At 42.6% G+C, this 13,622-nt stretch overlaps 1 protein-coding gene across 3 annotated transcripts in view; it reads right to left on the bottom strand.

Annotated features, from left to right (window-relative positions):
• The window catches only part of TAF3 (TATA-box binding protein associated factor 3), a 122,718-nt gene extending 109,165 nt beyond the window's left edge, over window positions 1-13,553 (bottom strand). For all 3 annotated transcript variants that reach the window (XM_086334824.1, XM_086334818.1, XM_086334819.1), the window contains exons 1-2: window positions 13,181-13,553; window positions 7,445-7,687 (exon numbers count right to left, since the gene is read on the bottom strand). Coding sequence is in view for 2 of the 3 variants with exons in the window: in XM_086334818.1 (XP_086190944.1) it covers window positions 7,445-7,687; window positions 13,181-13,346 (409 nt within the window). In the remaining variant the exon portion in view is untranslated. The remainder of the gene's footprint in view (window positions 1-7,444; window positions 7,688-13,180) is intronic.
• Between the last annotated feature and the right edge of the window lie 69 nt (window positions 13,554-13,622).

Genomic DNA, 13,622 nt, shown 5'->3' with positions numbered 1-13,622 from the left:
GAAAATACGATTCTGAATTTTCTTTAGCACCAATGGTACAAGATCGATATACCACCATTGTATGTGAAGCAAATAACTTGGTATTATTCTATCCGAAACAGAAAAGCTCCATGCAGCCATAGCAGCTAATTAGTTAAATAAAATGCAATTACTGCACTGTTCCAGATAAGATTCAAATTCAACAAAGCAAGAGAGAATAAATCCTAATTTACAACAAAAGCACTCACACTGGGGTCTTAGTCCAAGTCAGCCATGTAACGTCTATTGCCCTATTCACCTCTCAAGCTTTCCCTCTGCTACGTATGGGAAATTTTCCAAGAAATCTAACTGTGGATATTAGAAACTTCTGAAATTTCTAAAATTTTATTAAAATCAACAAAATATTTTTCTATCATGGAAGGGAGAAACAGACAAATGTGGTAGTTAAGGTATGTAAAATACCAAATGCTTAATTAGATTCTTAATTAGATACTTTCTAATTAAGAATCTAATTAATACTTAGATACTTTCCTAAGGCATTAGATACTTTGCTTATTGAGAAGCACAGAAACTACTTTAATATTGCAAGCGTGCTCTTATTTTCATAAATCCCGAAAGCTTAAAGGAAAAACATTTCAACCAGGAAGAGAATCCTGGCCTGCTGCTGCTGCTAAGTCGCTTCAGTCGTGTCCGACTCTGTGCGACCCCATAGATGGCAGCCCACCAGGCTCCCCCGTCCCTGGGATTCTCCAGGCAAGAACACTGGAGTGGGTTGCATTTCCTTCTCCATTGCGTGAAAGTGAAAAGTGAAAGTGAAGTCGCTCAGTCGTGTCCGACTCCTAGCGACCCCATGGACTGCAGCCCACCAGGCTCCTCCATCCATGGCATTTTCCAGGCAAGAGTACTGGAGTGGGGTGCCATTGCCTTCTCCGTTAGAATCCTGGCCTGGTCGTGTAAAGTGGAGTCCATCACAGCTGTGTGTGCTGGAACCTCTACTCTCCACTCTGAAATATATGCACCTCTACTTAAGGGCTGAATGCAAAGCTGGAGACACCCATATATTTTAAAACTCTAACTCAAAAACTTACACTATAGGTACAAAACCACACCTGTCTTGCCAGAGGCAGGGAAACAAAGTTTTATCAGTCCTTATAGATCCTTGCTGCCAATTTCAAAGAACACAGTGAACTGCACCACTGATAGTACACAGTACATAGCAAATCCAGACCGTGGGAAATCCTAAAGTCCAACACTCCAGGCTTCTCAACAAATACAATGCATTGTAAGGGGGAAAAGGGAGTAGGTGGGGGCAGGGAATTAGAAGTGGGCCTGGAGATTAAAAGAAACTTAAAAGATACGAGAAGTAAAAAAAAAAAACCGTGGTAGATGTGAAAGGAAATTAAAGCATCTAGGGATACACGTTTGACTGATAAAACTATTAAGAAAAACAAAGCAGTATTCAATGGCACCCCACTCCAGTACTCTTGCCTGGAAAATCCCATGGACGGAGGAGCCTGGTGGGCTGCAGTCCATGGGGTCGCTAGAGTCGGACATGACTGAGCGACTTCACTTTCACTTTTCACTTTCATGCATTGGAGAAGGAAATGGCAAGCCACTCCAGTGTTCTTGCCTGGAGAACCCCAGGGACGGGGAAGCCTGGTGGGCTGTCGTCTCTGGGGTCGCACAGAGTCGGACACAACTGAAGCGACTTAGCAGCAGCAGCAGCAGCAGCATTCCCTATAATAAATCGAGAAGAGTGGAAAAGATAGGGGTGGGCACACAGCGGGGCTCTGGAGTGGTTGGTAAAGTTCTGGGTACTGAAATGGGAGGTGGTTAAAAGGTATTTGCTTGTTGTTTAGTTGCTAAGCCGACTAAGCCGACTCTTTGCGACCCCATGGACTATAGCCCGCCAGGCTCCTCTGTCCATGGGATTCTCCAGGCAAGAATACTAAAGTGAGTAGCCACTCCCTTCTCCAGGGGATCTTCCCAACCCAGCAATCGAACCTGCATCTCCTGAATTGGCAGGCAGATTCTTTACCACTGAGCCACTAAGGAAGCCCTTTATAAAGGTATTTGCTTTGTAATAATTCACTAAGCTATACCCACTCCTCAAAAAAAATACATCAGTAAATAAGGATAAACACTGCCTTTAAGTCAACCAGTCAGGTGGTACTTTGTGATCTCAATGAGAGCGACTTCAAGAGAAGGATGGAGGAAGACAGATAGCAGCAGCTTGAGAGACAAATGGTAGGAACTGAACTGGACACACACCCTTGAGTCAAAACATTTCCTATTAAGAGACATAGGATTCACACCTTAAACACATTACTCTTGGCGAATGAGAGTATGAGGAAGACGAGGAAGACCTTTCGTTTTATACTGAATATACTTGGACAGTATTTTTTTTTCCCAACATGCTTGTGTTACTTTTAAAAATTATTTTGAACCTATAAATGTTTATTTTTGAAAGTGCTTCATAAAATAAGCCCTGGGAGAGAAGAGACAAATGCAGAAGAATTTCAAATGATTTCTGCAGAAGAGTTTAATTTGTGGAAATACTCCACCTTTAAAGGGGGAAAGTATAACTCCCTACTCCTTAACAGCTGTCTACGCACAGGGGATTCCTTCCAAAGGTGACAGTGTGGGAAGAGGGAAAAGAGGGTACCTTCAGAATGGATAAACCGAGAAACACTACCTCTGCCACACGACCAAGGTCAGCATCAACAGTGATCAATCGTGTTGATAGGATGCACCTTTAATACGATGAAAATGGCACTTCCCAACTGTGGTCTTCCTCACCCAAAACCTGTCACTCCAATGCAATCATGAGAAAAGCCTGACAAATTCCAACAGAGGGGCACCTATATACCTCTGACCAATACTCCTCAAAACTGTCATGGTCATCAGAAATGGAAAGTTTGATATCTGTCAGAGTCAACAAGAGCCTAAGAAGACACGGCACACGATACGGATGGAACAGAAAAAGGGTATTAGGTAAAAAGTAAAGATAATGGACATTAATAATGCATAATAATAATGTATCAACATTGGTTCATTAACCATAACAAACATCCCACAGTAATATATTAATATTACATGAAACTGAGTACAGGATTTTCCTATAAATCTAAATCTATTCAAAGAAAGTTAACTTAAAAAATTTTAAAGCCCTAAAAGTAGCAACATCATAGTATCTTGACCAAGTTTCCTAGTTTGAGGTTGTTAAGTTTCCTGCAATAAGTAAAGCAAAATAAATGGTTTCTATTTCTTTTTTCCTTCTCAAATATTATGGACCAATCAACAGATCACCTAGAAGACCAGTGATTTACTGACCATACTTTTGAGAACCGAACAATGACTCTGAAAGGGAATGCTATTTTTCACGCATTCCTTGGCAAATAAAACAGGAAAGAAAAATATGTTACTGTTGTGAATCTGAAAATACATACGGTGGGCTGGCATGTGGGCAGTGTTCTTGGGTAAAACACACTGGGTACTGGCCATCAGAACTGTAACAGTGTGTGCAGGATGTGCATTTATAATATCCTTTCAAAGAGGTTTCACTTGTAAACACATAATCAGTTATAACAGGTAGGAATTCGTCTCTCATCTTCTCCCACCCCATCTTCACACGGCTGACAGTCAGAGAGCTCCTCCATCAAGCACACACCCCAACCCAGCTATTAAGTCTGTGTCTCCTTAGCCTCTAAGCATGTGATTAACACTGTTTTAGATTTATTCTTATTGTTGAGTCACTTCCTCGAATGTATATTGTCCTTCAAGGGAAAAGGAAATTCCTCAAGAGTGAAGCAGCAAGATGGGAAGGGGACCAACATGCGTTATTATGTGTTATGCACTGTCCTATTTTATATAAATGTCTTACAGAATCTCTCCCTCAGTCCTCACCACCACTCTGGTGGCAGATATTATACACCTGTCTTACAGATGATGGAAATGACATTGGGAAAGGTAAAGTGCCTTTGTGAGACTACAAACTCAAACTGAATAACAAACTGCATCATAGCTAAATGGCTCCATGAAGCCCAGGCTTCTTCTACAGCTCCCCAACCAGGGACCAAACCCACACCCTCTGCATTGGAAGGCAAAGTCTTAACCACTGGATCACCAGAGGGAGTCCCCACTCTCTTTTTTTGACATGAAGCAGGTTGAAAGATTGATAAGAGGGTAGCCCCATGACAGAACTTTGCTAGTAAGACTCTATGACCAAAGTCTGACCATGCCTGTGGCTCTTAGGAAAATAAAACAAAAAACCTGGTGAACAGATGTTATTATCAAAGTTGTTCACATCTGTACCACACTGTGCACCACTAACCAGAATACTAGATACCTTCTAATGTGCTGTGCAGTGGAAAAAAAGGACTTCAGGTTGTAAATGACTTACTAATTGACTTGTGTGGCTGTATTAAAAACTGGGTAACCAAGACTGTATTTTATGTTCTTTTCCCTGAATAAAAGGTTTTAAATAAGCACCTTATTGTACTGCCTATCATTACTATATCCTTATGAACAATATGCACATTATATGAATCAGCAATATTTCTGCTCCTTAGAAAATCCACAAGTGTTAGCTGGAAAAAGAAGTGGTCAAGGCTTACATTATTTTCCTTCTAGAATGTTTATAATTTCTATTGCAGAAACTTCAAATAACATAGGATTCTTCTTTTGCTTCAAATAATCCAGAAGACAAACTCAAAAATTTACTATTGTAATTTCAGAGAGCAGTCAGTAGCTAAAACCACTGAATCATTTTTCACTCTCCTTCACTACCCAGTACGAATCTGCTATCTTAACTACGTTTCCTTGGCAGTATTTAAACATGATAACCATATCACTTTGAGAGAATTTCATTGTATATAATTTGAGTGCCGTAAAAACGAAACAAGAAGGTAAGCACAGACTATAATCAAAGTCCTAGCTTTGGTTCTGAGTAGTGAGCTCATTAGGGTTTATTACAATATTAAAAATAATTAACTCTCCAAATTAATAAATGCAGGCCATGCAATGACCAGAGAGGAATCTGTGTGTGAACCAGGAAGTGAGATTAATTGAACCTGAATTCAAATTTAAAAAAAAAAAAAAGAAAACAATTTAAACAATCTAACTACTAAACAGGAGGTTGAACGGGAGGCAAAATGATATGAAAACTACAAAACAGATTTAGAAAGCTCCAAAGTACACAGAGAAAATGGACTATATAACTCTTTATATGGAGAAGACAGTAGTTCCAGCTCAAACACATACCAAATGATAACATACACAGTCTTGCTGTTACACTTGACCAGTGTCTAACTCGCTGATGATACACGAATCACTCTGAGAATCACTAACATGCCACTGACTCACAACAGTGTCTTCCCTTCAGTTTCCTCCTATGTAATGCCTTCCGTTTTCTCCCAGCATTTGATGACCATTCACGTTTTCTTAGCACAATTTCAAATTTTGTGTATTCTAAGTAGCATTTTAAGCATACTGGTATACTTCTAAATGGCATTTCATCTAAAAAAAATTTCAGAGCCATACAAAGGCTATTCTTAAAGTACAAGAGGACACATCACAGACTAACTTAATGCTACTTTCATGAAGAGGGGTTCTTTTCAAAACAGTTAGTACCAGGCCTCAGCCCAAGAAACCCTCCTTTGATGATGTTAACACTGAAATTCATTTGTTATTAAAGTAAATATGTGCTTAGAGAAGCTGTAACAAATATAAGTTTCTAAGATCAAGGACACAGACATTACGGAATGAGGGGTTTAAACAGAACGCCTTTACACAGGGGGTTACAAAGAGTAAGACAGCCTCCAAGGTAATAAAGGTTACAAATACAAATAAATTCAAAGGTGGGGAGGAGACAGATTCTTAGCAGCTACTGAGGAACACTGGGAATGACTGATTTCCAAGTATGAAGATTTCCAAGCCGTGCTGTTACTGTACCATTAGTCAGGAAAGGAGGACAAACAAGGAACTTCTATAGGCAAGACCCTACAAACAACGCTTAATTGAACTTGGTTCAAGAACACCTACTGAAGGCATGCTTTGTATCACATTTACTGGTGAAACTGACTGCTGCCTTCAGTCAGGACTGAATCTCTAAGAACTTTAAGTAGAAAAGTACTAAGCTGTCAAGTAGAGTTTTTTTCCAAGGGACTCAAACCAGAAAGCTATGATAGTTTTCCATGTCTAAACTGTTCCTCAAACAATATAGAATTACCATATGATCCAGCAATTTCTCTTCTGAGTATAGACCCCAAAGAACTGAAAAGCAGGGCATCAAGTATTTGCAATGTTCATAGCAGTATTATTCACAACAGCCAAAAGGTAGAAACAACCTAAGCAGCCATCAAAAAATGGATGGAAAACAAATGTGGCTTCATATGCACAATGAAGTATAGTTCAGCCTTTAAAAGGAGGGAAATTTTGACACTTGCTACAATATGGATGAATCTTGAAGACATTATGCCAAGTGAAGCAAGCCAGATAAACAGATATGTAAAATTCCACTTACATGAAATACCTAGAGCAGTCAAATTTGTAGACAGAAAATAGAACGACGGCTGCCAGGGGCTGAGGCGAGGGGGCAATGAGGAGTTATTGTCCAATGGTTACAGAGTTAGAGACCAAAGTGTCCTGGAGATGAACAGCGGTGCTGGTGGCCTAACGGTGCCGATGCACTTAAAGCCACCGAACTGCACATTAATAAAAAAGTTATAAAGCTATTTCTGCCATCATTTACATTATCCTGAAGCACAACTATGGTCTTAGAATTTTAAAAAAGAAAGAAATTGCAACTTTTCTGCTTTTTAACAAGAAAAAATGTTCTGTACCTGCATTACAGACCACAAATTACATATGTATCACTTTAGAATCTTAGTGAACCTAGAAGATCAACATGTAAAATCATGCAGGAAAAAAGGAACTCTTCAAGGATTGACTATGCCTGAGTAGGTATTATTTTGCAATAAAAATTCTGTATGACCAAACATAAATATTTCTACTCATCATAAAGATACAGATAAATCTACATAATATTAGTGAATGTTCACCCACTGTTTCCAGTATCATCCAACTCACGTCTACAGTAAGTGGGGAGAACCACCCCAATTTTATGCTTCAAAGCTTTTCTCATTTACCGAATATCCCATTCTCATTTACTATGTCTCCTGACAGGCTTCTCTCTGAGGTCACGTTTGGTTCTCCCCTACTTAAAGTTTACAAAGGAAACTGATGCCTTGATGATTCCAGGCCTCTGCCTGCTGAGGCCGACTACAAGTTTGTTGCCTTAAAGGTTAGAACAATCTGTAAGTAATATTAAAATATTTTTATTGCATTTCCAGAATTTATATGTTAGCATAACATTTTATATAATTCAGTTAGAAAACCTAAGCAGATTAAAAACCCATTAAAATAGTTACAAATACATGAGCAAGAAACAAAACCCCCCACAAACCTTCTTGAGAAGACACAATGGGTGGCATGTAATCGGGGATGTACTCTTTTCTCTCCTCTGCATCTTTACTTCCGGGTTGAGGAAACTGAAGGACGTTGTTCTTGCTAACAGGAAATGAAGGGATCTGGTGTGGGAAAGTGACGGGTTCAATATTGTGGATGTAGTCTTCTAGTTCATGAAGACTAACCCCCATGAGTTGGAAAGCTTCACCAACATCATCCAAAATTGGGTCTGTCCGGCCATCTGAAACAAAGTCAAAAGCAGAGCAAATTATTTTAAGAAAATTCCATGAATATCTTTTAAGGCATTAAGATAAAAAGTATTAGGTAAATATGCAGCTCAGAAACAAATATACTATATACTTAGGACTCAGTTATTGGAAAGAATTGAATAGAGTTTCAACAGAACATCATATTGTTTAAATATTAGAAAGTTAATTTAAATACAGTCTGATGACCAGCCAGAACACCACAGACAATTCACACTAACAACCAGCCAGTACAGAACTAACGTCAAAAGTAACGCAAGATGGTCAAGGGCACCTGGAACACTGGCTGACACAAAGTAAATGTTTGTTATAATTTTTTATCAAATATGTAGAATGCTGAGCTGGGTAAACGTCCATTCCATTTTCTCTCTGTTAGTGATACAATGCTGGAAACTACAACAGTGGTTGGCATACAGCTGGCATTCCATAAACATCTGCTGAATGATTATACCACTAAATCAAATTTTTTTTAAATCTAAGAAAATGTGTTGACACGACTTAGACCATACAGGCAATTTAAATATACATTTTAAATGTATTTAGAAGATACTATATAAAATGGGTAGAGATAAACCGATAAAGCATTAGATATAGTGAGATTCTCTTTAGAAAAGGAGGTTCCTTCTCTGCCTGCTCTTAGCAGAACTTAAGGTCTCTACATCTTTTAAAACTTCTATGAAAATTCCAGTTCCAGATTTCTGATAGTCTTCTTTTTTTTTTTTTACTGTAATCTCCTATAATCATATCAAATTCAGTTTACCTGAAATTAAATCATGATGTAAAATGGAAAAGAATAATACACAGTTTGCAAAAACTAGACATGTTTGCTAACACCCACTCAGAAAACTTCTGGAAAGATACACATTCAACTTTAACAGGTTACAGGGCTGAAAGCAGCAGACGGGGAAGGGAAGAACTGAAGCATGAGACTCGTATCTAACTTCAAGAATGTGGTAGTCTGAATTTCTGTACAAGTACAGGTTACTTTTATGATGTATAAAAAAGAGAGAATACATAAAATGAATACTTGTTCTTCCCCTTAATGACAGGCAGGCATTTTCAACTCTTTGATCCTTATTAAAAGCACTATTCTTTTCTCACTCTAAAAAAATGTGATCCTCTTGAATTCCTCCACATTTGTGCAGTTTCAGCCCAAGACCTTCCAGTCCTTCCCCCTGCACCATCCTTGTGGGCCCTGGCTTTCGGCACTTCTCCTTTCACTCCGTCCCACTTTCCCGTCTCATCACAGCTTCAAGCCCTCCCCAGAGCATCTCTAGTGCATTTCACCGACAGCGCAACTGTCTTCAAGTATCACTTTCAGCACCCTCCCCACTGCACAGAGGTATGCAGTGTTTCCTGCCTCTATCTGTGAAGTCCCTCCCTCACCTGATTTTTCTCCATTTAACACTTCTCTCTGCTGCTGCTGCTGCTAAGCCGTTTCAGTCGCATCCGACTCTGTGCGACCCCAGAGACGGCAGCCCACCAGGTTCCCCCGTCCCTGGGATTCTCCAGGCAAGAACACTGGAGTGGGTTGCCATTTCCTTCTCCAATGCATGAAAGTGAAAAGTCAAAGTGAAGGCGCTCAGTCATGTCCAACTCCTAGAGACCCCATGGACTGCAGCCTACCAGGCTCCTCCGTCCATGGGATTTTCCAGGCAAGAGTACTGGAGTGGGTTGCCATTGCCTTCTCCGAACACTTCTCTCTAGCACCTTCCAAATGAACTGGTTACATATTCCAAGCTGGCCGCCTCACTGAACCCCACTTTGTTATCTCAGGTTATGCTTTTCTTCTACTTGGCATGCTCCCCACCTGGCACCACTGTGTGTCACGCTTCAACTTAAATCTCGTCTTCCCTGTGAAGCCGGCCCTGGAACCCAGAGTGCACACGTGTCTCTCCGTCTCTGTATTTCTTCTGCAGTTACTGCTGATACCGTGCACTACTTTCAGTGGAAACAGTGTCAGACTTTATTTTTGTGGGCTCCAAAATCACTGCAGATGGTGATTGCAGAAATGAAATTAAAAGACGCTTAGTCCTTGGAAGGAAAGTTATGACCAACCTAGACAGCATATTCAAAAGCAGAGACATTACTTTGCCAACAAAGGTTCGTCTAGTCAAGGCTATGGTTTTTCCTGTGGTCATGTATGGATGTGAGAGTTGGACTGTGAAGAAGGCTGAGCGCCGAAGAATTGATGCTTTTGAACTGTGGTGTTGGAGAAGACTCTTGAGAGTCCCTTGGACTGCAAGGAGATCCAACCAGTCCATTCTGAAGGAGATCAGCCCTGGGATTTCTTTGGAAGGAATGATGCTAAAGCTGAAACTCCAGTACTTTGGCCACCTCATGAGAAGAGTTGACTCATTGGAAAAGACTCTGATGCTGGGAGGGATTGGGGGCAGGAGGAGAAGGGGACGACAGAGGATGAGACGGCTGGATGGCATCACGGACTTGATGGACTTGAGTGTGAGTGAACTCTGGGAGTTGGTGATGGACAGGGAGGCCTGGTGTGCTGCGATTCATGGGGTGGGAAAGAGTCAGACACGACTGAGCAACTGAACTGAACTGAACTGACACACTGTTTATATATAATAGAGTGCATAGGGAAACTTCTGCTCCTGAGTGCTTTGGTAAATCATTACCTTTGGGAAATTTTTAAATGCACTATTTGTTGAATTAATAGTAACTTCCGATACTTGCTTTACTGAAAGAGCATCTTTTGTAAAAGGAACAAATACCATCTTTTTGTTTTTACTGACATTTCGACACCCTTGTACACATCTTATGGGCAGGGATTATGCCTAAGTAATCCTACGTCTCCATCAGGTAACACATATGTAAGTGGTGCTCAATAAACATTGTGTCAGAAAGACAAAAGAAATACAGAAACAAAAGACAAGATTGCATAGTAGGGACCTAATTCCAGTCTGAAATAAGAATAGTGAAGGAAAAAAAACCTAGAAAAGTCTGTAACCAGTTAAGTATACCAGGAAGTAGCATTTTTGAAAAGTCACCAGATCACAATGGGGAGTAATGAACCGGATCATCCTATTCTTACTAATAGTAAGACAATCATTACAGAGACTGGGCAATTATCCACGAGGTTCACATGCAGGCAAAACAAGGCTCAGCCCATGACTCCAGGACACCTGGCTGCGTGCAGTGCCAGCACCCATCTGTTTCTGTGTGTCAGGAAAGGTAACTATGTATTCTGGGGATATTTTGACCTAAAGGTACAGAAGAGCCATCCTCATTTAGGGAATTTGGGAGCAAAAAATATAACCGGGAGCACTCATACTGTAACAGTAAACTCACTCAAGGGCCAGGAAGGGAGGAGGGAGGAAAATGAAGCAAAAGCAGAGAGCAATGCACTGGCGGTGCGCGTGCAAGACAACCATGAACGAGCCACTCAGTAACTTCAGGTGCAGATCTGACACGGCTGTGAATCAAGCGGTCCAAAGATACACATTTTTAAAATACAAAAAGTTAAACGACTAAATAGTTATCATGGTGGTGGCTTATCAGTTCAGTTATTTATTCAACAAGTATCTCCTGGCTGCCTGGCACTATACTAGGTTACTGAATACAAATATAATAAATTTGTCTCCTGGTGAGGGAAGAGGAGAGGGTGAGAGTCATACACAGATGATTACAAAATAAGGTATTCAGGGACTTCCCTGGTGGTTCAGTGACTAAGACTCCGAGGTCCTAATGCAGGGGGCCCAGGTTCCATCCTTGATTAGGGAACTAGGTCCCAAAAGTCTCAATGAGGATCCAAGACCCCGCGTGTCACCACTAAGACTCAGCACAGCCAAATAAATATATTTAAAAAACAAACAAGATGTTCAGTTAACATGGCAGAAAATATGCACAGAATTATGAGAAGAGATATGATTTCCTAAGTGAATCTCAAAACAGAAGTCATACTATCCATGGGCAGGGGGTGAAGGACATGCCATCAAACAGCACGCGGGCAGGAAGGGTGGGCTTAAAGTGTTTCAGGAAAAGCAAGCAGCATGGCTGCAGACTGAGGATGACAGGACAGCAGAAGGTAAGAAAATGTGAGCTCACAAAAGCGCGTGCTGCTGGAGAGCTCGGATTCCCAGCTTGTAACTAAGTGGAATATTTTTAAGAATGACACAGTCAGATTTGTGTTATGGCGTGACTGACAGGTTATTCTGATAGCACCATGGGACGGGGGAGCCTGGTGGGCTGCCGTCTCTGGGGTGGCACAGAGTCCGACACGACTGAAGCGACTTAGCAACAGCAGCAGCAGCATGGAAGTTGGAATGGAAATTGGGACCTAAGAAGTAAAGTGTATCCATGGGTGTCAATTTTTCAGTGGAGTAATCACCTTAACAAAACAAAATGTTCCATGAAACACTTCACCCAGTTCTCCAGCTTACCACTTGAAAAATAATGCCCTGAAACTTCAATGAGGGTCAGTTCCCTCTCCACACACAGACTTCCCATCAATGAGATGATGTGTTGCACCTATTAAATATTCCAACTTTGTAAATGCCACCAGCTATAGATACTCCTGGGGCTTCCCTGGTGGCCCCGTGGTAAAGAATCTGCCAGCTAAGGCAGGAGACTGCCAGACTGTAACTGGGCCGGGAAAGATCCCCTGGAGAAGGAAATGGCAAACCACTTCAGTCTTCTTGCCTGGGAAACCCCATGGACAGGGGAGTTTGGTGGGATGCAGCCCATGGAGTCGCAAAAGAGTCAGACACGACTTAGCCACTAAAGAACAGATACTACCAGATATTCACTTAAAAACCATCTGCTGTAGCCCAGACTACCTGGGTAACCTTGTAAACTGCCTATGATCTCTCTTGCACACTCTGATAACCACTGACATAAAAATACAGAGAAGGAGGAAATCAATTGAGATGTAAGTGAAAGTGAACATAAGTGAAACTGACCAAGTTCGCAGAGATGCTGCCCGTGAAACGAACAGAAACAGAAAGAAGAGGCAGTGTCCCTAACGCAGCAGAGCTGTCAACGAGTCTGTGTTGTCAGGAGCTGAAGAACGGCCAGGCTTGTAAGAAACGGCCGGTAGACGGAGCGCCTGTGACAACTAGTTGTAGTAGTTTGCGGGCAAGGGGAGGGAAAGGACCAAACTAACAGAGGCTGTAAGGCGTTCTGCAGGGGGTTCTGCACGCTGCCAAAGGAGACAATGATTAAGGCCGATGTTCAGATCAGAGAGGAGAGCAGAGGGTGTGGAGCTGGGAGCGGGGACCCGGCTCCTGCTGCACGCGGGATAAGTTAGCGGCTGGCGAAGAGGCAGCAGAGGGATGACTCGAGTTTCCAGGGGCAGTGGGAGCGGAGGAGCATCAGGGGCGGAGAAGACACCCGATCGCGGGGTGAGGGCGAAGGACCAACACCTCCCGGACGCCGGGAGAGCACAGGGGAGCGCGGAGGTGTCACTCGTGACCGGCCAGGCAGCCTCCCGTCCCCAGCCCGGTACTCACACAGCTCCGAGTACCGGTGGCAGCCCCGTCCCAGCTGCTGCAGGTAGCGCTGCAGCACGTCCGTGAGAAGGTGGCAGGCGCTCAGTTGCACCGAGTCCCAGCCCAGCGCCTGGCAGATCTGCGCCACCGAGACCCTCAACAACGACCTGGAGTAACTCTCGCACATCCCGCTCCGTGGACTCCAACGCAGTCCGTGCCGCCACTTCTCTCCACCTCCGCCGCCTAGTCTTAGCAGGGCCCCCGATTCATCCTCCAGGGCCTCCGTGGCGGGGAAATCGTCCCCCCCCGACCCCCGGCGACCACCTCAAAGCCTGAGCAGCACGGAGCGCGCCAGCCTGAGAGCCGCCATTTTGGGCTTGCTCCGCCTCCCGCTGGATGGTCGCCGGGGCGAGGCAGCACTAGCCGAGTGCGGAGCGGGCCGATGCGGAAGCTCCGCCCCGTT

This window comes from Bos grunniens, chromosome 13, assembly GCF_055505025.1.
Source record: "Bos grunniens cultivar Pamir isolate PY7600 chromosome 13, Bosgru_T2T1.0, whole genome shotgun sequence".
NCBI classification, from domain to species: Eukaryota; Metazoa; Chordata; class Mammalia; order Artiodactyla; family Bovidae; genus Bos; species Bos grunniens.
This window is presented reverse-complemented; position numbering and strand designations above follow the sequence as displayed.